This window comes from Callorhinus ursinus, unplaced genomic scaffold (assembly GCF_003265705.2).
Source record: "Callorhinus ursinus isolate GAN/ISIS: 27379988/994484 unplaced genomic scaffold, GSC_fseal_2.0 scaffold13, whole genome shotgun sequence".
Taxonomy (NCBI): domain Eukaryota; kingdom Metazoa; phylum Chordata; class Mammalia; order Carnivora; family Otariidae; genus Callorhinus; species Callorhinus ursinus.
The window spans coordinates 4000170-4021445 of NW_027397075.1; the positions used below are offsets into that span (position 1 = coordinate 4000170).

Sequence of the window (21276 nt, forward strand, 5' to 3'; positions counted from 1 at the left end):
GGGGGGGGGGGGGGGGGGGGGGGGGGGGGGAAGGCGGCTTGTAACTAAATGGTGTTCAGGGAGAAGATTTGCATGGGATTTCTCTTTTTGCTTGTTGGTTTTGCACTTGGAGGCATGTGGTGGTTTCTCAGTGTTTGTGCTGTGTAGCCCTTCCAGGTGTAGATTTTTACTGAGAGAGGGGAAGAAAGAAATGGCATTTACTTGGTAACCTGTTGGAAGCTGTTTCTTTTTATTTATTTTTTAACTGCTTTATGGGGATGTAAATTCACAGACCAAATAATTCACACAATTATAAAGTGTACAGTTCAACTTTTTTTGTATATGACAATATTACTTTTGAAAAATGACCATAAAATATGTGTAACATACAATTTGCCATTTTCAAAAAAAAATATTCATTTGTTTGAGAGGGAGAGAGTGAGTATATGGAAGGGGGAGGGAGAGGGAGAGAGAGAATCTTAAGCAGGCTCCATGCCCAGCACAGAGCCCGACACAGGGCTCGATTTCACGACCCTGAGATCATGATCTGAGCTGAAATCAAGAATCAGACGCTTAAATGAGCCACCCAGGCTCCCCTTAAACATTTTTAGGTCTGCGATTCAGGGCACTAATGATATTCACAGCACTGTGCCAACATCATCATTCTCTGTCCTCAGAACTTCTTGCTCACCCCAAGCAGCAACTCTGTAACCATGAAGCAATAACTCCTTGCTCCTGCCTCCCCTCAGCTCCTGGGAACCTCTCATCTACTTTTCTTCGGTCTCTGTATGTTTGTCCTGTGAGCTCTTCCTTTTTGGGCAACTCACTGCTTCCGTGAGGTCTTAATCTGTGAGAATGACTGATACTTTGCAAACACCCGGAGCATTTTCCTTTTCTATTTGGCCGTCTGAGGTTGAGATCACTTCTTAGGCAAATAAGCCTTGAGATGTGTGGTTGCGAACCAGTGCCAGGACCTTGGCTGGGGTTTGCTTGTTTGCAGGGCTGCAGAAGCATAATGGGTAGAGCAGAGGCCTTAGCCTGGGCCCCTCAGGTGGGACCTTCATCCTCTCTGAAGCTGGATTGCCACATCTGTGAAACGCAGATCATAAAGGGCCCCCTGGGAGGCTAGACCTCAGGTTGCAGAGAAGCCTCGATTAGGCCGGTCAGCACGGGGTGTGGCATGTTGTGGAGTCTAGTTGCTGTGGCTTTCACCACAGTGAACTTCCAAGAAAGTAATGTGATTCTCGTTTTTTCCTGGTACTGGGGACAGTGCTAGAGGAACAAAGTGGGCTGTGTGTACTTAGCCGGTTTTCATGGGTGGCAGTCTCTGTTGTGAGCAGGAAAGAGGCAGAAGTGCAGGATGCCAATAAAATCCTTTTTATAGAGAACAGCGACCTGGAATCCCCTTAAGAAAACACTGCCTGAGTGTCTTTGTGTCTTAATGAAAAAGGTCTTGCTGCGAGGTTGGGTTGTGAATGGGAAGAAGAGACTCTCTGCCTGTGTGCCGGTCACACTCGTGTGTCTTGAGCCTTAGGATGCTGGTAAGACAGCGAGGTGAAGGGCACGGTCTCCTCCAGTTGTCTGCACCAGGAGCAGCTGTGCCACAGGAGCCCCTGGGGATCCTAGAACCGAGGGCTCAGGGAGGCAGGATGGAGGCAGACAGTGATGGTGGTGATTGTGGGACCTTCCATGTCCGACTGGCTGGCTTTGCCAACAACGTGGTAGTGGTATCCTTTAATATTATATTTGCGGTCCGAGAATGAAGGGGTGATGTCCTCTGCCCTTTCGCTTCTACCCAGAATGGATTTTGCACCAGGGCTGGGGAGCATCGTCTACCACTCGTTCTGACCTGATTAGAAGTGGACTGTGGTGCTCTTGTGGACATTACTTTTTAATCATAGAGAGCCAAGAAGTATGCCTTTTATAAAAAATGGAGTCCGTTTTCATCCTTCTCTGGATCGTGCAAATCTTGGAGTCCAGCGCCATGAGGAGTAAAATCACAGCTTTGCAAATGCTTAGAGCAGCCTCCCAGATTCCAGAAGGTTTCTCCCTGGTTTGCAGAATGTATTTGCCCCCAGTATACAGGATGTATTTCATCCTCGCGTGCCTTAGCCAAAGCCCTTTATTTTAGCCTGAGCCATGTTCGCTTCACTTTTGGTTCCCCAAGTTACTAGGATAGAAGGAATCTCCAAGAATTGACTTGGTTTGGTTACCCTGAAAGCTCTATAGTACACTGGTTTTCAGAAAGGCAAAAGACAGATGAGTCCAGGGCACACTGAATGATTCTCAGGCCTTTAGTCTGGCTTCTTAAGACTGGGAACCAGTGCTTGTTATCATGACTTCTTCAGGAAGGAGGGTGCTTGCCTCAAGCTGGTTTTGCTTGTCTAATTTCTACCTTGCAGTCTTGATTGCCAGACATGTATTAGGCGAGCTGCATCTGTGGCTTTTTCAAAAAGCTGCTTTTTAAAGAAATCTTCAAGGGCACAGACCGTGCACACCTCTTCTTGGCTTGCCTAGCCCCAGGGGTGTTACAGGGGCTGTGCACCTGCTGAGCCATTCCAGCCTTGTGTTGGCTCTGGTTACTTTAAAGATAGATTTCCCCCTGGCTTCATGACTTGTTTATCATGACGATGAACAAGTAATTTGTAGAGGTAAAAAAAAAAACATCGGTCAACCCCTGGATATATATTTAAACAGCTCGCCTCCTCCACAGTAGGGTGTTGTATTAGTTTTCCTGTGGCTGCCCTAACAGATCACTGCAAGCTTGGTGGCTTCACCAACAGGAGTTTGTTCCGTCACAGTTCTGGAGGCCAGAAGTTTGAAATCAGGGTGTCGGCACAACTGCATTTCCTCCCGGGGCTCCGGGGAAGAGTATGTTGCTTGCCTATTTTAGCTTTTGGTGACTCCTGATAGTCCTTGGCTTCTCTCCGATCTCTGCCTCCGTGGTCACATTGCGGCTTCTGCCGTGTGTGTGTGTGTGTGTGTGTGTGTGTGTGTCTCTGTCCTCCCTCTGCCTCTCTCTCACAAGGACACTTGGGCTGGCATTTAGGGCCCCCTTCGGTAGTCCAGGGTAATGTTCTCAAGAGCCTTAACTTAATTATTAATTACATCTGCTAAGACCCTTTTTCCAAGTAAGGCAGCATTGACAGGTTCTGGGGATTAGAATGTGCATTTTGGAGACCATCGTTTAGTGCACTATATAGGCTGTTAGTAGTAAAGTCTGTGTTCTTAGGTATTCCTCGCCTTGCTTTGACTCTGGTTAGAAAAAAACCAGGCGATAGTTACTTCCAAGACTATTTAAAATTTAATTCATGCGATTTAAGGGTCACCAGTGTATGGGGATACCAAAAATCTGGTACTAGCCATAGTACCAGGTTGGTACCACCATACACCAAAGTCTTCTCTACTGAACACCCTCCACTCCAGTGAGTTTCCTTGCATTTACTGTAATTGCTGCTGGCAACCCTCAGAGGTAAATAATAATGTCCCCATTTGAAGATCTTACTTTTAAGTAATCTCTACACCTGGTGTGGGGCTCAGACTCACAACCCCGAGATTAAGAGTCATGTGCTTTGCCAAGCAGACACCCCAGTAATGTCCCCATTTTAAAGCTAAGGCTGTCTGCCAAGGGTCTCAGAAATGGCAGAGTCAGGGATAACCCAGGTCTGTCCTTGACCGGGAATGGTTTCTTCCCCCCAAGCGCCCAGTTTCTAAAGAGACAGTTCTGCGGTGGGTTGCACGTTTTCTGAGGAGACGATGCTAGCATCTTTCATAGATTTCCTTTTCTCTTGGTGTTTGGCCTGAGCAAGTGGTCGTAAAAGATGTTGACTCCGACCAGCGGACTGTGTGGGGATGGGTTCCCCTGACAGTTTACAGTCTGCTGTTTCACAGGCTGTGCAGACATTGCCTTTGTATAATGCTTAGTTTAACATTTTTATTTGATGTAATTTGATATGGTTCATTTGATGGGGATTGTTCAGATGAGCTGCTGGTTTTCTTTCTTTCTCCCCCCCTCCCCTTGTTTCTAGTGTTGTTATCTGTTTAAGAAAGGCCATGGGTTGGCTTCAGGACAGATGTCGGGTAACGCTCTATTTGTCAAAACATCAAGTGACTACACTGAAAACTGTGTGCCCCCCTCCCGGGTGACATGAAAATAACTGATGCCACAGTAAGTCCCCTCCGGCCAGTGGTTGCCTTCGTATTTTATACAAGTGCTTTAGTGAGCAAAATAAATGAGCTTGTTTTGTGAGAGATGTCTGTATGCTTCCTACCCTGGATGATAAAATTAGTTTTTTATAGCACATAAATATGTATAATGATGAGCCCTGCATACAAGGTTCTTATGAAGTGCTTTTACTGCTGTGCCTTGAAGGAAGTACCAAGACCATTTACAAGTACAGTAGGGCTGGCAGTCATTAAAGGTTTCAGTTTTCCTTGGGAAGGCTTGGGACTTGGGGTGAGCCTCAAATTAATTCACTGCTCAGATTGTGTTGAGATGAGATTTTACTTCACGTCTCTGTATCCCAGTCTTCAGTGGTGTGAGAGGAATGCAGTTTTACTTGGAAATCTCTCTCTCTCCTTTTTCTTTTTCTTTTTTTTTTTTTTTTTTTGAGATAAAGCTTTTTAGGAACAGAAGTGTCGTCTGGAAGAAAGCAGATGAACAAATGCAAATTTTTGCTCTTCGAATGAAATAGTGTGTTTCTAGGAGGAAGAATGAAGAGTCTCGTGACTTCAGGTTTTTCTTTTTGCCAGGGAAGGAGACCAGATAAGCACTGTTGTTCTTTATGCAGACTTGCCATGACATTAGAAATCCTTCGGGATCATTCAGGCCTGGCTTTATGTGCCCAGATCTGACATCGCCTAAGATACACTCTTGTATTCCGGCACCTCTAGATCTCTCCCAACCTGGGATGTGCCAATTCACTGGTTTTCCTGAGGGCGATCACAGTGTGTGGGCCAGGTGTGCCTGGGAAGCCTGATGCCCACACACCCCAGGGTAGCAGCTCCTTCTGCACCGCAAACGTGGGAAGGCTGTCCCTTTCATCTCTGACAGCTAGGCTTTTCTTGCTGCCTGTCATTGCCATTGCCTTGAAATTTCAGCCTACCCAAAGCTCTTGCTCAAACGGCAGCCTTATGTTGTGTGTCTGGGCTCTGCTATGATTTAATCAGCCCTTAGAGCATTCCCCCCACAAAAACGTTTTTGGAGGCTTGTATCTCAAGCTCTTGCTTCACATATACCCACTAGGGGCTTGGGTAGTGATTGAGGATTAAAAAGCTGACTTGTCCCTGGATGCTCCTGCTGGAACTCCTCCAGGCTTACCATTTCACATCGAGGCTTTGGAAACAGCTCAGGTTAAAAGTCAAATGTGAGAGGTGCACCCAGCAGAAGGAGGGGCGGGGGCGGCTTTTATCGTAGATATAGTAGTGAGAAGCTTCGGGTCTCCGTCCTGTCTCTGCTCCCTTGCTGGCCACATATAAGCCCCTGAACTTGGAAAAACCTGCTTTCTCATTCCTGGTATAATGAGGCCAGTGCTTATCTACCTGTCCTGCAGACGCCAGAGGATCAAATAAGCTGAACATATAATGATAAATATTGTTATTTTATTCAGGAATTTTGTACTTAAAAATATATATACACTTTTTTCTGATCGGAACACAAAATACCCACTCATAATTCCACCAGCCCCCCTCCCCAAAAATCACTTCATTTTAATGAATGTCCTAGCAGTGTGTTTTCTGTGTCTACTTCATTTACTAATTGAGATTAGTATTATTCATTTACTGATTGAGATTATACTAGCTCTATGATTTTGTTAACTTAAAAAAATACAATAGTGAATTTTCAAAAGATATTAAAACTAGTTGCCAATGTCATGTGGATGATGTTCAGTGGTTTGTAGGGTGGCTATAGAGTGGTCCACTTATAACATAACCTTTGTGGTTAGACCTGTCGTCAGTAAGCACTTCCCCTGCACTGCAACGGGCATGACCATTTTTTGCCAGTTGCTTCTTATAAGCGGCCATTGACACACCACTCTGATTCGCTCTCCTTCTCTGCCTTCAGACATAGCACTGGAAGGCACGCTGCTGTGGGAGCAGAATTAAATATTTTCTTTCATTTCCGAGTAGAATCATTGATTTTTTTTTTAAAGATTTTATTTATTTATTTGACAGAGAGAGAGAGACAGCGAGAGAGGGAACACAAGCAGGGGGAGTGGGAGAGGGAGAAGCAGACTTCCCACCGAGCAGGGAGCCCGATGCGGGACTCGATCCCAGGACCTTGAGATCATGACCTGAGCCAAAGGCAGACGCTTAACCGACCGAGCCACCCAGGTGCCCCAGAATCATTGATTTTTTTATATATAGATATGGTAATGCAGAATTTTAAAGAACTGTAAGGGTCTTTTCAGTTCCCAGAGATTTGAGCCTCTTGTGAATAGTGTTCCTGAATCACCTTCGGGACTTCCTGCGTGTGTTTTGAATATCACTTTTGCCCTCTGTGTTTTTTGAGCTTAGCTGCATAAAATGGGTTAACACTGGCATCCTTGTGCAATCCCTTTTTATTCACTAGACAACGGGGGAATGGTTCAGATAAGCCATAGTCCAAGGCAAGCTGTTGTGTCATCAAAGAATGACCTTCGATCTTAGTGTAGTTCTTAGAGCAGCCCTGTGTGCTTTGTGGTTGCCAGAATGAGTGTCTGAAACTTGTTGGTAAGGTCAGAGAATTTTGATAAGGTGAGAGGTAGCTGATTCAGTGTGTTGTGCCTGTTATCACGCAAGTGTTTGCTGGTCTTTGGTGCCGCGTTAGTGCTAAATAATGTGTGATGCTAGAGGTGATCATTTGAAGCCAATTCACAGAACCAGGTTGGGCTTTTGCAATGAGTTGTAAGAGAGTAGTATTAGTAATCTTTTTTTTCTGTCTCCTTAAAAACAAGAACCATAGTGGTCAGCAGTGATTTCCCCCAATTTATCTCTTGCAGAGAAGCTAGTTGCTTGCCACGGTTGAGCTCCTGGTTTCAGGGAGTGGTAGAAGACTTAAGTTATTGCTTCCTGGATTTTGAGGTAGTCCTTGGTATATGTTTTGATAGTTTTGTGTTTTTCTAAGCCAGACTCATTTAATGTAAACAAATCATTGAGACTAATGCTTTTTGGAGAAGTTGGCACACATATTGGTCATTATTATGCTGGTTGGTTAATGAATCATTATTTTTTAAAAAATTTTTTGTTATGTTAATCACCATACATTACATCATTAGTTTTTGATGTAGTGTTCCATGATTCATTGTTTGTGCATAACACCCAGTGCTCCATGCAGAACGTGCCCTCTTTAATACCCATCACCAGGCTAACCCATCCTCCCACCCCCGATTAATGCATCATTATTAATGGCAGCACAACATTGAACATACTCTTTTCGTGTTCTGTTAATTCAGTGATTCTCAGTCTCCTGAGTTTCTGAGTCAGCAGGTCTCAGATAGGGCCTGGGGATTTGCATTTCTAACAGGTTCCCAGGTGGTACTGATGTTGTTGATCTGGGGAACTGCATTTTGATAAGGGCTCAAGAGTCTGGGCTCCTAAGAAGTTTTATATCTGGAATGGAATTCTTCAGTGACCAGCAAGCCTTCTCACACAGTCTAGGCCACAGTGTCATACTGCCCAGGTCTGAAAAGGATGTTGGCGGATGGCTTTTTGTGAGTGCCACACAGCATATGAGGGACTCTTTGGAGATAAACGCATTGTGCACAGCTTACGCTGTGTAGCCCATTAAAGAGGCTGACCTGAAGTCACCGAGTCTGATGAGCAAAAGAGTTTGCTGTGCTTTACTGTTGGATCATTCCAGACATGTGAGGTAACAGACATTAACGGCATCATCAGTCATATAATTGTGGAAACTAAAAACCTGATAGATGCCAAAAAGGGTAAACTTTGTTTCGAGGCGTCTAGGATGTGAACTTGAATTTACGGTTTCTTAGGAGAGAATCCTGGTGTAAAATTGGTGGTTGTATCAAATAAAAGTTTTAATCTTAATCTTTGACAGAGTTAGTGTCAACCCTTTTAGCCAATAAGCACTGAAATAATACTTCTTCAAGGAGGCTTGTGGGAATGTGGCAAGACTCCCACCCTGTCACATCTTCACTGAATTGCAGCCATCTTGAATCTTTACTAAAATAGAAATACCGTTTTGTGCAAGTGTTGGTCTGAGTGTCTTTGATATCTGCAGAGGAAGGCCTCTGCAAGAGCATGCGTCAGTACAATTCTCAGGGAAGGAGCACCCTTGCGTGTGTTTATCAGCATTGCTGCTTGCCCAGTGCATTCCTTCCTGTGTGAGAATGAACACTGTTGTGCAGATGATCCATATGTGAAGTCTTTCATCAGATCATCTCAGGGAGGTGTCAGCCTTTTGACAGCCAGTTTGTAGGAGGCATGCATATAACGAAATGTTGTAATTTTACTTCAGAAGGGCAGAGATGTGACCAGAGCTGCGGCTTGCAGACAGCCTGGCATACGGGGGTGGGAGGCCACTGGGGAGTTGACTTTGGTTCAGTTCCAGCGACGCTCAGCTCCAGTTTTAGGGTCGGTTTCCCAATTGCAGGGCTTTCTCCAGAGGTGCAGGCTGCCAAGGCACACACAGAGTTGGTTTGCGTGTTCCTCCAGGCTTGGGGGCTATTCATTTTTCTCTAAAGCCCAGACATGGAGGCATTGGAGAAGAGTGAGAAGTGCTATTAATAATTTATTTGAAAGGGGTTTCTATTTAGTGAAAGTGTTGAGCAGGCAAACAAGATAGTGTGGAATTAACTAACTGTAAAAAAAAAAATCTATTGAGTCTTTTAGCTAAGAACAGATTTTTACTTATTTTAGTCAGGGGTGAAATTCAGATGAAATATCAGAGAACAAATTGTCTGTTGGGTGACAAAAGATACCCTTCAAAAAAAGTTTTGAGACACTTACATGGTGAGATCAGTTGGGGAGGTCTCCTTTTAAAAGTGTAATTCTTTTGCTGTTTATAGGATAATAGGTTTTCTCAGTTTCTTAGTGAGGTCCCATGATTTTAGGAATAAAACAGTATTTAAAAAAAAGAAATCAAGCAATTGCAGACTCAGACATGTGATTTTACCTTATATTCCTCTCCCTGTGACAGGTAAGATAGTGCACAGGATACACGAGATTGATTTAACTGGCATTTTTAGTCATGTGTCTCTAAAAGAGTCTGTATTTCCCCTTGGCCTCTCGGTTCTGGCGGCCTTTTTTTTTTCTTTCTTTCTTTTTTTAAAAAAGATTTTGTTTATTTGAGAGAGAAAGAGAGAGCAAGCATGAGCGGGGTGAGGGGCAGAAGCAGAGAGAGAATCTCAAGCAGACTCTGTGCTCAGTGCAGAGCCTGACTCGGGGCTCGAACTCACTTCCCTGACATCACAACCTGAGCCGGAACCAAGAGTTGGACGCTCAACCAATTGAGCCACCCAGGTGCCCCTATTTTCTTTTTTGAGTTTCAAAAATAATAGTAAAAGGAATTTTAAAAAATGAAGCTGTTTCCCAAAATCTTTGGCTTTTTTTTTTTTTTTTAGTGGGGGTGGAGGGATATTTTTATTTCTTAGTTTAATGATAAATATTTTACAGAGCTGTAATCATAGTATAAAATTTGGGACCTTAAAGAAAGTTTTTATTTAAATTCCAGTTAACATATAGTGTAATATTAGTTTCAGGTATATAGTATAGTGATACACCTCTTGTATGTCTCACTCGGTGCTCATCACAAGTGCGCTCCTTAATCCCCATCACCTGTTTCCCCATCCTTCCCATCTCCCCTCCCCTCTGGTGACCATAAGTTTGTTCTCTATAGTTAAGCGTCTGTTTCTTTGTTTGTGTCTCTCTCTCTCTCTTATTTTCCTTTGCTCGCTTGTTTTGTTTCTTAAATTCCACATATAAGTTAAATCTTAATGGTTTTTGTCTTTCTCACTGGTTTGTTTTGCTTAGCATAATGCACTCTAGCTCCATCCAGTTGCAAATGGCAAGATTTCATTCTTTTTTATGGCTGAATAGTAGTCCATTGTGTATATATACCACATCTTCTTTATCCGTTTGCTGATGGACATTTGGGCTCTCTCCATAGTTTGGCTATTGTAGATAATGCTGCTGTAAATGTCGGGGTGCATGTATCCCTTTGAGTTAGAATTTCTGTATTTTTTGGGTAAATACCTAGAAGCACAATTGCTGGGTCATAGGGAAGTTCTATTTTTAACTTTTTGAGGAACCTCCATACTGTTTTTCAGAGTGGCTGCACCAGTTTGCATTCCCACGATGGAGCTAGAGAGTATTATGCTAAGTGGAGTCAGTTAGAGAAAGACAAATACCATATGATTTCACCCAAACGTGGAATTTAAGAAACAAACAAATGAGCTTAGGGAAGAAAAAGAAAGAGGCAAGCTAAGAAACACAGTCTTAACTCTAGACAACAAACTGATGGTCACCAGAGTAGGGGTGGGCATAGGGGGCGGATGGTTGAAGTACGTGATGGGGATTAAGGGGTGCACTTGTGATGAGCACTGGGTGATGGATGGAAGCCCTGAATCACTATATTGTACACCTGAAACTGATATAACACTGAACGTTAACTGGAATTTATTTTATCTTATTTTTATTTTTTTAAAGATTTTATTTATTTGACAGAGAGAGAGAGAGAGCACAAGCAGGGGGAGCAGCAGGCAGAGGGAGAGGGAGAAGCAGGCTCTCCACCGAGCAAGGAGCCCAATGCGGGGCTTGATCCCAGGACCCTGGGATTGTGACCTGAGCTGAAGGCAGCCGCTTAACCAACTGAGCCATCCAGGTGCCCCTAACTGGAATTTAAATAAAAACTTAAAGAAAAAAAAAAAGATTCCAATGTCACTTTTACAGAAGTAGAAAGAAAATCCTAAAATGTTTTGAAGTTTTCATAGTTACTTGGATTGTTTAATACTCTTTTGAAATGATGAACTATAATTTACTGACCACCCCCCCCATCTTATTGAACCTTAAGGTCGATTTTGATTTGGGAGGTATTTGACAGTATAGCAATAAACAAGCAAAACAAGATAGTGTGGAATTAACTGTAAAAAAAAAAATCTATTGAGTCTTTTAGTTAAGAACAGATTTTTACTTATTTTAGTCAGGGTAAAATTTAGATGAAATATCAGAGAGCAAATTGTCGATTCAGCTTTTATTCCTCTGTTGAAATTAGGGTAAAAATTTTAAATTATTTTTATGGTGCTTGATATGTTCCATTAACTTTTAAATTAAGGGTGTTTTTTAAATTTATTTGGCTTTTAGATTTGGGGACTATCTCTAAATTTACTAAATGGAAAATTGGAAATTTTATGAAGCGTAAAAATATGGAGCCTTTTCATCCAGGAATAACCTCATAGGTTCTGGTTGGCAATAGTAGTCATAGCTGCCATCGCGGAGGAACTCCTTTGTGCCGGGTGCTCTGTATGTCTGAGTGTGTCTTCCAGCGTTACCAGTATTATTGATTTAATTGGGTGAAACAGATCCTAGAACCAGAACATTATGCTTGAGCCTAAGTTAGTGAACTAAAAATAAAATTGGTTTCGGGCGCCTGGGTGGCTCAGATGGTTAAGCGTCTGCCTTCGGCTCAGGTCATGATCCCAGGGTCCTGGGATCGAGTCCCGCATCGGGCTCCCTGCTCTTTGGGAGCCTGCTCCTCCCTCTGCCTCTCTCTCTCTCTCTCTCTCTCTCTCTCTCTATGTCTCCTGAATAAAAAAAAAAAGGTTTCTTAGCCATAGGATTTGGTTGATTAAATTGTAGGCCAGGCAACAAGTTCTTAAACCACAGAGTACCATGACTTCGTTTTTTTTGGCATTAACCGAACAGTGTTCTTTACACTGATGGTTCCATTTGTAAACTAGATCATGCCCTGCTTAGCTTTTGAATGCCTGGTAATAATGTGCCTTAATTGTGGGTCAGTGAAGCCAAACTAATTGCTTGTTGGGCTCTTGGATTGCTGTTTTAATTTTCTGTATAATGCAGTCTCTACCAGAAACGCACTATGTATTGTCATCTAAGTAAAACTTATTAAAATCATCTTGCACACCACAGAATGCCTGATATTTTGTCCATAATCTTGCAAATTAAAAAAAAAATGGAATGGCATTGCAGAGAGTTGTAATTTACAAGTACTCCTTTTTAAGAGCCTTTGTATCCTTTCCTTTGGAAGGTATACATAAAATGACTGCTAAATGTTTTATATCAGTGAATAGCTTTCTTTACCAAGCGTTGTTTTGCTTTGTGCTTTAATATGTTTGAAACAACAGTAATGGCGTGAGCTTCTCAGATGGTATCGTATTTCAGACTGTGTAATTCACCCAGTAAGATTGGTATTTATCCAGTGACTTTCCACTTCAGTAAAAAAAAAAAAAAGATATCTGTGCTGTGATTCTCAGCTCACAAAACACCAATCATAGGGGTTCCCTTTATAATTTGTAGGAAAAGTTCAGAAGTCTGTAAGATAGTTAGCATTCTGTAACGTTTGATTTCTCTCAGTCTCCCTTGACCAATGAGCAGACCTGCAGAGGACTTTGTTTTGACTCTTTGATTACTAATTTCATTCATTTAGCTAATAATTTATTGAGTAGCTGTTGAGTGCCAGGAACTTTTGTAGGTTTTGGGGATACCAAAGATTGATTTTTTTCTATTTATGAGAAATATTTAGTCCTCGAGAAAAAAAATCTTTGAGACAAATCATAAGAGCTTTTTAAAATGGTTTCAGAAATGGAATGATATAAATAAGAAGCATCTAGTAAAGAATTTAATAGATGCCTGTATCGGGTTTTTCATAGAAGTTAGCCCATTACCTGTTTTTCTTTTCTTTTTGTAGGTTATTTCTTATGAGAGTCATGGATATCCCCTATCTAAACTTGGAAGGACCAGACTGTAAGTGAATTTTTATTTTCTCATTGCATCTGCACATTGAAGTGTGTGGTCTGGAAGGGATAACAGGAAAAGTATTACTGAAGAAAGAGCTTTATTCACTTAAAAACAGGCAGTGATTTTGTGGTTGATATGAATAGTATGCAAGTTAATGGTGCCCTTGGGTCTTGATTAACTCATCTCTGTACTTACATTTTCCAGTTTATGCATGAGTTGAATTTTCAAAGAATATATATCTTCTCTTCATTATTTCGTTTTCACTCAGAGCTCTAAATTCCTAATTTCCTATAAATACACAATAAATTTTGAGATGGCTAGCTATGTCAGTAACCATAAGTTCTCTGTTTTCCAGTCATTTGAGTATGTATATACTTGAGTTGGGTAGAGGGTTTTTTTTTTTTTTTTTCCTCTTTGAAAACCTTGGAAGGCCTGTCTATTTGGGAGGTGGTTGCTGCTGCTTTGGATTATTCGCTATTTTCTCCTCCTCGCTGTCCTACTCTTCTTTTCCATTGCTCTCTTTCTAGCCTTGGTTTATTTGCCTTAAAATCCATGCCACAGGGGTGTAGAAATGGGTGATCTGTACCTGATGATAATAGTCATTGCAGTGATATGCGGAGTACATGTGTTGCACTCCAGATTAGACTTCTGTTTTGATGCACTATTCTCACAACAGTTCTGCAAGCTAAATACCATCATTCCCAATTGATAGCCACGAGTGGCTAGAGCAGTTTGGTCTCTTGCTCAGAGGTGCACAGTTAAGCGGCGGGTCTGAGATTAGAACACGAGACTGACTCAGGACTGCCTCTCCTTAACCTCAGTCCGTTGGATTTGGACGTTGCACTAAATAAACATGTGGACAACTAGATTAATAGGAGAAAAACACTTAGTGAAATGTCTTGAACAAAGCAGTCTTTTTTTTTTTTTTTAATTCCCTTGAAATAATTTTCACCGGAACTTCATGAGCAAAGATGGTCTGCATAGAATTATCAGGGTTCAAACCGTTGTGGGTTCTAGGAAGTATCAGAGCCCAAGTTGAGGCTAAGATGGCAGAGTCCTGCCATTCCTAAAAATACGTTTAGGAGTTGTTTGGTAATCATGAGTCATTCCCAGCAATTTCTCAGGTTAGCTGGGGATTAGTTTCATTGAAGAACCACTGGTGTATCATTCACTTTTCAGCTGTCAACCTCTTATCAAAAATTTGTCCCATAGTGCAACCGAAACGTGATCATGTTCTCCATGTGACTTTCCCCAAAGAGTGGAAAACCAGCGACCTTTACCAGCTTTTTAGTGCCTTTGGTAAGTAAATCATAAGTCCATATGTAGTTTTAGAATTTTGCTATGTTTTTGGTCTGTCCAGGTGGCTGTAGGTATATATGACAGCCTCAACTTGGATATGAAAGAATATTACTATGCAAGGGTTTAGTCTCACTCGTGGAATTTTTCAGGGTTTAGTATATTGGTATCTTTGTACTGACATGATCTGAGGCACTTTTAATAGCACCCCATAATAGAGTGCTGTTATTAATCCACGGAAAGCAGAATACTATTGCTATGACTGCCCTTACTGATGACCATGGAAAATAAACCTAGGCTGAGAATAAATCATTTTTAAGATTAAATTCAGAGAGAAGGTCCATTTCATAAGGGCAGGCGGTCACTGCTTGACATTGAATAGTCCAAGCAGACGAACGCAGATGTTCGAGAGGGCCAAGAGATGAGTTATGTGTGCGGTAGGGCAGTTCTTCTAATTCCTTTTTATCAGGTCAGGTGATAGGTTGAAATGAACCGTCTTCTGATTAGGGTTTGTAAAGACTTTTCTGACTGTAAGTCTTAGCAGTGCCTGTTTATTTTAACAAATATTCAAGCTGTTCTCTTTGGAAATTCTTGGATAAAGTAAAGACAGCACAAACCTAAATGGCCAGTAATTAGACTGTTTAGTAAATGTTTATATACTGCCAAAACAGGGTAGTATGTAGCCATTTAAAAAAATATTTGAAGAGTTTATGAAAAGATGGTAAAGTGTTTATGTTTTAACATTTAGTGTAAAAAGCAGATACAAAGTAGAGTTCCTATATAACGAATATTTTTTTAATACTTTGTATAGACATCAGACTGAAAGGAGGCCTCATGCTATTATCACTGATTGTTTTAGATAAGTTTTTTTTTCTTCCTTATTATGCTTTTTTATATTTTGTATTTTTATTTTTTAGGGAGGGAGGGAGAGAGAGAGAGAGAGAGACAGGGAGAGAGAGTAAGAAGAGGGGAGGGGCAGAGGGAGAGGGAGAGAATATTAAGGAGACTCCATGTCCAGCACAGAGCCTGACAAGGGGCTCGATCTCATGACCCTGAGATCATGACCTGAGCCGAAATCAAGAACTTAACCAACGGAGCCACCGAGGTGCCCCAGCTTTTCTGGGTTTTCTAAAATAAGCATCTGTTTATTTGCTTTTATAAGCAAAACACTTTACAGACTTAATTTTTAGAAAAGTGAAAGCAGGTATGTTTCAGGAAAGTTATCCTAGTCTTTGCAGATGGTCTCAACAACTTCTGAAATTCTAGTCCTACTTTTTAATTTAAATACAGATCTAGAAATGCAGTTGAATTTCACAGCTCATTTCTTTTGAGAGCTTTTGATGTTGTTGCTGTTTTTTCTCATCTTGTATTATTAAGTTCTTACCCCTATGTAGTCACCCTTTAATTGGCTAAATTAAGTAGAATGTTCTGAGTAGAATTTTGTTTTCATTTTAATTAAAAAGAATCAGTTGTGTGACATCGGACAAGTAGCCTCTCTCTCTCTTTGTGTCCTCATCAGAGACGATGACAGTGATGATGGTGATACCCCTTACTACATCAGCATTTCATGAGGATTAAATGCGCTGATTCATGGAAGGCATTTAGAATAGTATGTGGTGCATACTAACTACTTAGGGCATGTTCACTGTTATTATTTATCTAAAATACACAAGGTGGAGGAGTGACTTTTGTAATCGAGAAAGTCATTATGGCACCTTGCTGTGCAGCAGGGAGTGAGGTATTGTCCTGTGACAGTGAGACAGAGCAGTTTGCAAGCATTCATAGCCTTTGAAAATTTTGGTAGGAATTAAAATATTTTTTCATTACTAAATTCCAGTGATGTTGACCCACTTCTAATTCTAGTCTTCTCATGTTTTTTCAAGAAGAGTGGTAGCCAAATAATTAGGCCTCTGCTTTCCCTTTGGTTTTCTGCCCCGCCACTCCTCTCCTTCCTTGCCCCTAGTGCTCTCCTGTGTTCTGTTGTGTCTGCAGCTAGTTAGCCTTTCTTTCTTTTTTTTTTTTTTTTTTAAGATTTTATTTTTTTATTTGACAGAGAGAGACACAGCGAGAGAGGGAACACAAGCAGGGGGAGTGGGAGAGGGAGAAGCAGGCTTCCCGCGGAGCAGGGAGCCCGATGCGATGCGGGGCTCGATCCCAGGACCCTGGGATTATGACCTGAGCCAAAGGCTTAACCACTGAGCCACCCAGGCGTCCCTAGTTAGCCTTTCTTTAAGATTTGTCTCTTCATGTGAAAATCGTTCTGTTTCACTAGACTGCTTTCTGCCCCTCTCAGTGGCTTTTCTCTATTAGTCTCTCTTGGTTTTCTCTCTCTGATGCTTTCTTTTCCTTTGTTCCTCTTCTGCTGTTTTCCTCACTTGGCCTTGACACCGATGTTGAATTTTTTTGTACTTTTTGCTACATTGATTTATTTTATGTTTCCCATTCGTAATTTCCAAAGTTTGTGTCTCTGAAAATTTAGAAAGGTGTGTTTTTGAATTTATGTGGTCTCTGATTTTTTTGGTGATCTTTTTCTTTTTTTTTTTTTTTAAAGATTTATGTATTTATTTGAGAGAGAGAAGAGAGAGTGCAAACAGGGGAAGGGGCAGAGGGAGAGAATGTCCAAGCAGACTTCCACTGAGTGCAGAGCCCAATGTGGGGCTCGGCATGGGGCTCAGTCTCACGACCCATGAGGATCAGGACCTGACCTGAAACCAAGAGTCAACGCTTAACCGACTGCACCACGCAGGTGCTCCTATTGTGATCTTGATAGGAAAGAAATTGCAGCTCTGGCATGAGATTGGGCTGAAAGATGAAGTGCCGCAGGATTTAATCCAGAAGGATCTTTCTTTTGGTTTTAAAGCACATTTTTAAAGCTGCTTTTTTTTCCCTCCTGGCTTGTCTCTTTTCTTGAAGGGTTCACTATAACTTCTGTGGTAGATTTACGTTTTAGCTCTCTGTGGTGCCTAGATTTTGATCACATTTTAAACCAGCACCTCATCACTGTTGAAATTAATGCATATTCTGAAATATACCAGATATGCAAATGAAGTCTGGTAGTGATCTAATTGGCCATATGTTCTCTTTACTTTTACTTCAACATTGCAGGTAACATTCAGATATCCTGGATTGATGACACATCAGCATTTGTTTCTCTCAGCCAGCCCGAACAAGTGCAGATTGGTAAGTGCTTTGGACATTTGTTTTGTATATTAATAAAGTGGGAGCTCGCCCTCCTTATACTGTGGGTTCACTCAGCTGATTCACAAGCATTGCTGCCTGGATGGTTTAGAGCTGTCTCTAAAATAAAGGAGATAATTAGTGAGTATCATGTGTAGGTGAGAAAAAAAGACCAATTTATTAATTCATTAGATATACTATGTAATACATTGCTTCACTTACCTCCTTTCTGTTCCCTTCCCATGGCACTTTTTCTAAAATGAGTTGCAGATTTGCTTGGAGAATTAGAAGTAGCAAATTGAGAGGAATGGGGAACACCGCTGTTTGCTCGTCTCCATCCTTTTTCCATTTATTTATAAGTTTGTGTGCTCTATTCATTTCATTAAACCAAAAGATATTTTATTTGCTTTTAAAGTAGGATGGTAGAAAGATGGAGGACCACATCTCTTACTGGGCCCTAAATTATTTTGTTATTAACCATCTCAAAATGTTCTATTTCCTTAGGATGAAAAGCTATTGAATAAAATATGTGTTGTTCAGCTACTTATTCAAATAGATTTCAAGTTTCTCTGGTGCTTGATAATGTAAGAGGGGTAACATTATAAAGTGGTATGCCTAATTAAATTTTTTTAAAGATTTTATTCATTTATTTGAGAGAGAGCGAGGCAGCATGAATGAGGGGGAGGGGCACAAGGAGAGGGAGAAGCAGACTCCCCACTGGGAAGGGAGCCCAACACTGCGCTCCGTCCAAGGATTCTGAAACCATGACCTGAGCCAAAGGCAGATGCTTAACTGACTGAGCCAAAGGTGCCACATACTAAAACTATATTTCTGAGAATGTAACTACATGAGTAATTATTACAGGAAAACTTGCACAAATATACACATTCAGATCAGAGTATTTTGGTGTTTCTTCTTAATGCTGTGGCCATTGCAGGAATATAGGCTATGTTGTAGTGAGAAGCTTAGGCTCTGGAATCATGCTGCTACTCTACCTATAGTTGTGTGACCTTGAGCAGGTTATTAAACCTTGAGAAGCTTCTTCTTATCTCTGTAAACTGAGGATGATAGTACGGACTTACCGGGGTTATTGTTAGGATTCCATGGGATTATATATATATATGTATGTATTATACATACATACATATATATATATATATAAAGCTTGGCCTAGCTTTGAACTTTTATGATAGTTATTTAATAGTGGATTGCAGTGTGAGAGGTACTTTGGGAGCACGTGACACCAAGAATTGGTGTTGGATGCTGGGCGTGAATGCGGTCGCTTGTTAAATGTTTCGGTGTCTGCATATTTCTCTGATCCACTCCCCCACAATCCTTGGAAAGACCATTGAGATGGCACCCAAAGGGACTGATTATTAGAGAGCTAAAGATAACTTCAGGGAGGGGGAAGGGACGCTGAGACTGAGCAAAGTGAGAGGTCCTGTGGCCGCAAGGACACGGAACTAGAACTCCCGGCTGGAGGTCTGGTTGCACCCCTTCTGCTCAGCATCACTGTTCAGCCTTCCTGCTGGTCACACTTGGGTGACATTGAAACTCTGCAGTGGGATGGAAGGAGATACACGGGCTTCGAAGCCAGACTGCCCCATAGACTAACCTTGCCCCCACCACCTGTCAGCCATGTGTCTTTGGGCAGGTTACGTAAACTCCCTAAGCCACAGGCTTTTCCTTTGAGAGGTGGAGGTGGTGATGGGTACTTTGTGAAATGAGATCACGGACATTTAGTGCCCAGCAGGGAGCTCGGCGCTGCACAAGCAGGGCTTGACAAATGCTGGGGAGTTATTAAAATATCTGCTTGGTCTCCCTTGCTATGAACAGTACAAATGAGAGTGTGTAAAAGTGCTTGGAAATCTCTAAGACGCTAGCTGGTGGTGTCTGCTTGCAAATACAAGCATATGGGTGTCAGTGCTTCTTTTCACGTTGCTGCTAAACCACATCTGCTGTCCAGTGATTTGCTCTCCCACTTATGACTGAAAGATGCCTCACATGGTAGCTTTCCAGCTCAGTATTTCAGTCCTCAATACCCGACATCTGGGAGCTGCATTGCAGAATCACATTGCCACAGAAGCACCTGCCATGTGATTTTTTGCCCACGTGTGTTGCTTCCCCGAAGGCAACATTGAGTCCATCGTCTTCCCCACTGACTCCTTCTCTAGTGCCTGGAGTGCACCGTGGCTGAAGTAACTCAGTGTTTGTGTGAGCGGGTAACACAGGGAAGAGGCCAAGATGGAATCGTGAGCTTTTTACCTTTTTCCTCCTAGATGAAGTAGATGACTGTTGTCTCTCCATAGATGCAGCTTTACTGGTAAAGTCTAAGTTTCCACTATCCTCTCTTACACAAAAGACAATGCTTTTGTTTGTTTGTTTGTTTGTTTTGAGAGAGAGAGAGAGAGAGAGCGTGTACCAGCGGGGTGGGTGTAAGGGGGGGGGGGGGGGGCAGAGGGAGAGGGAGAAGCTCAGCAGGAAGCCTGACTTGGGGCTCGATCCCAGGACCCCAGGATCATGACCCGAGCCGAAGGCAGACGCTTAACTGACAGAGCCACCGAGGTGCCCCCCAAAGACAACTCTTCACATAAATACCTGGCCATTTGCGCGTGCTGTGCCTGTGAGCCTGTGAACCTACTTCTCTTTGCCACAAGCCACCTTTGATTCTGCCCTCGTCTTCCTCCAGAGCTTGGCTGTGTCCCACTTCCCTCCTCATCTCAGCTTAAACATCCATTTCTCTGGTTGCTTTCCCCCGTTCCCTGTGCAGGGGATTGGGTCCCATTTTCTGTGCGGGCCTGGCATCCTTTACCGACACACCCTGTTGGACCGTCTTCCCTGGTAGACTGTAAACTCTCCGAGAGCAGGGACTAGACCTCTTGTTCACCGTTGTGTTCTCAGTGCTCTGAGTAGCGTCTGACATTAGCGAGGATGTTAAATGTTTATTGAGCTGAGTAAGTGATATTCAAGGTATTAGGACTTAGAAATGCCTTCTTAAATGGGATGAATGTATCTGATGTCTCTGGTCTTTTGTCGTGATTTCTAAAATTCTGCAGATGTTTCATTGAAAGACAGTGTAAAATCTGTTTTTTATAGTGGTAATTCTAAAGATGAGAGAGACCCAGCATATCTAAAGTGCTGCAAACCCTATTAATGTTATCTTAAACAAATTACTTACTCATTTCAGCGGAAACAGAGGGCCTGTTAGATCAATAATGTAACATTGGAAAAATCATTAAATGCCTATTTATATAGCAGCTTATAATGGCTTCTTTGGCGCTGTTACAGACTAATTTTTGATTTACATTTAAGAAGTTGCTTCTTACCTGACACTTTTTTTTTCTTTTGACTAAATCTAATCAAGATTTTTTAAAAAGCCGTTTTCCATATCTTGAATATGAAAGTTCTCTTTTTCTAGGGAACCTTGTTATACTATTAAAACCCTTCTCTGAGACTAATAATACAGTTTATGTTAATTAAATTGAATTGAAATAAAAAACTTAATTAAAAAAAAACCCTTCTACCGAGTGCCATTTGGTTTGATTGCTGATTTTTTGTTTGTTTGCAAGAGGTGAGGCAAGGGTTCCTGTGGCTTTGGGGTATTCAGGTGGTGATAGCCCATACCAGCCATACATTCAGCATTGTTTCCTTGTAGCTCTTCAGGTAAGATACTACATGACCATAGAGAACGTTACCTAGTCTCACTGTTTGAGAATTTTCCTCAAAGTAGCAGAGTAAGAAATCACCTTTTTTTCTTTTTCTTTTTTTAAGATTTTATTTATTTATTAGAGAGAGAGAGAGAAAATGAGCAGGGGGGAGGAGAAGAGGGAGAGGGAGAAACAGACTCCCCACTGAGCAGAGAGCCCGATGCAGGACTCGATCCCAGGACCCTGGAATCATGACCGGAGC

At 41.9% G+C, this 21276-nt stretch overlaps 1 protein-coding gene across 5 annotated transcripts in view; it reads left to right on the plus strand.

Moving 5' to 3' along the window:
- PARN (poly(A)-specific ribonuclease) overlaps positions 1-21276 on the plus strand; it is a 256764-nt gene that overhangs the window by 40821 nt on the left and 194667 nt on the right. For all 5 annotated transcript variants that reach the window (XR_012380436.1, XM_073899474.1, XM_073899473.1 and 2 more), the window contains exons 19-21: positions 12845-12900; positions 14107-14193; positions 17296-17370. Coding sequence is in view for 4 of the 5 variants with exons in the window: in XM_073899474.1 (XP_073755575.1) it covers positions 12845-12900; positions 14107-14193; positions 17296-17370 (218 nt within the window). In the remaining variant the exon portion in view is untranslated. The remainder of the gene's footprint in view (positions 1-12844; positions 12901-14106; positions 14194-17295; positions 17371-21276) is intronic.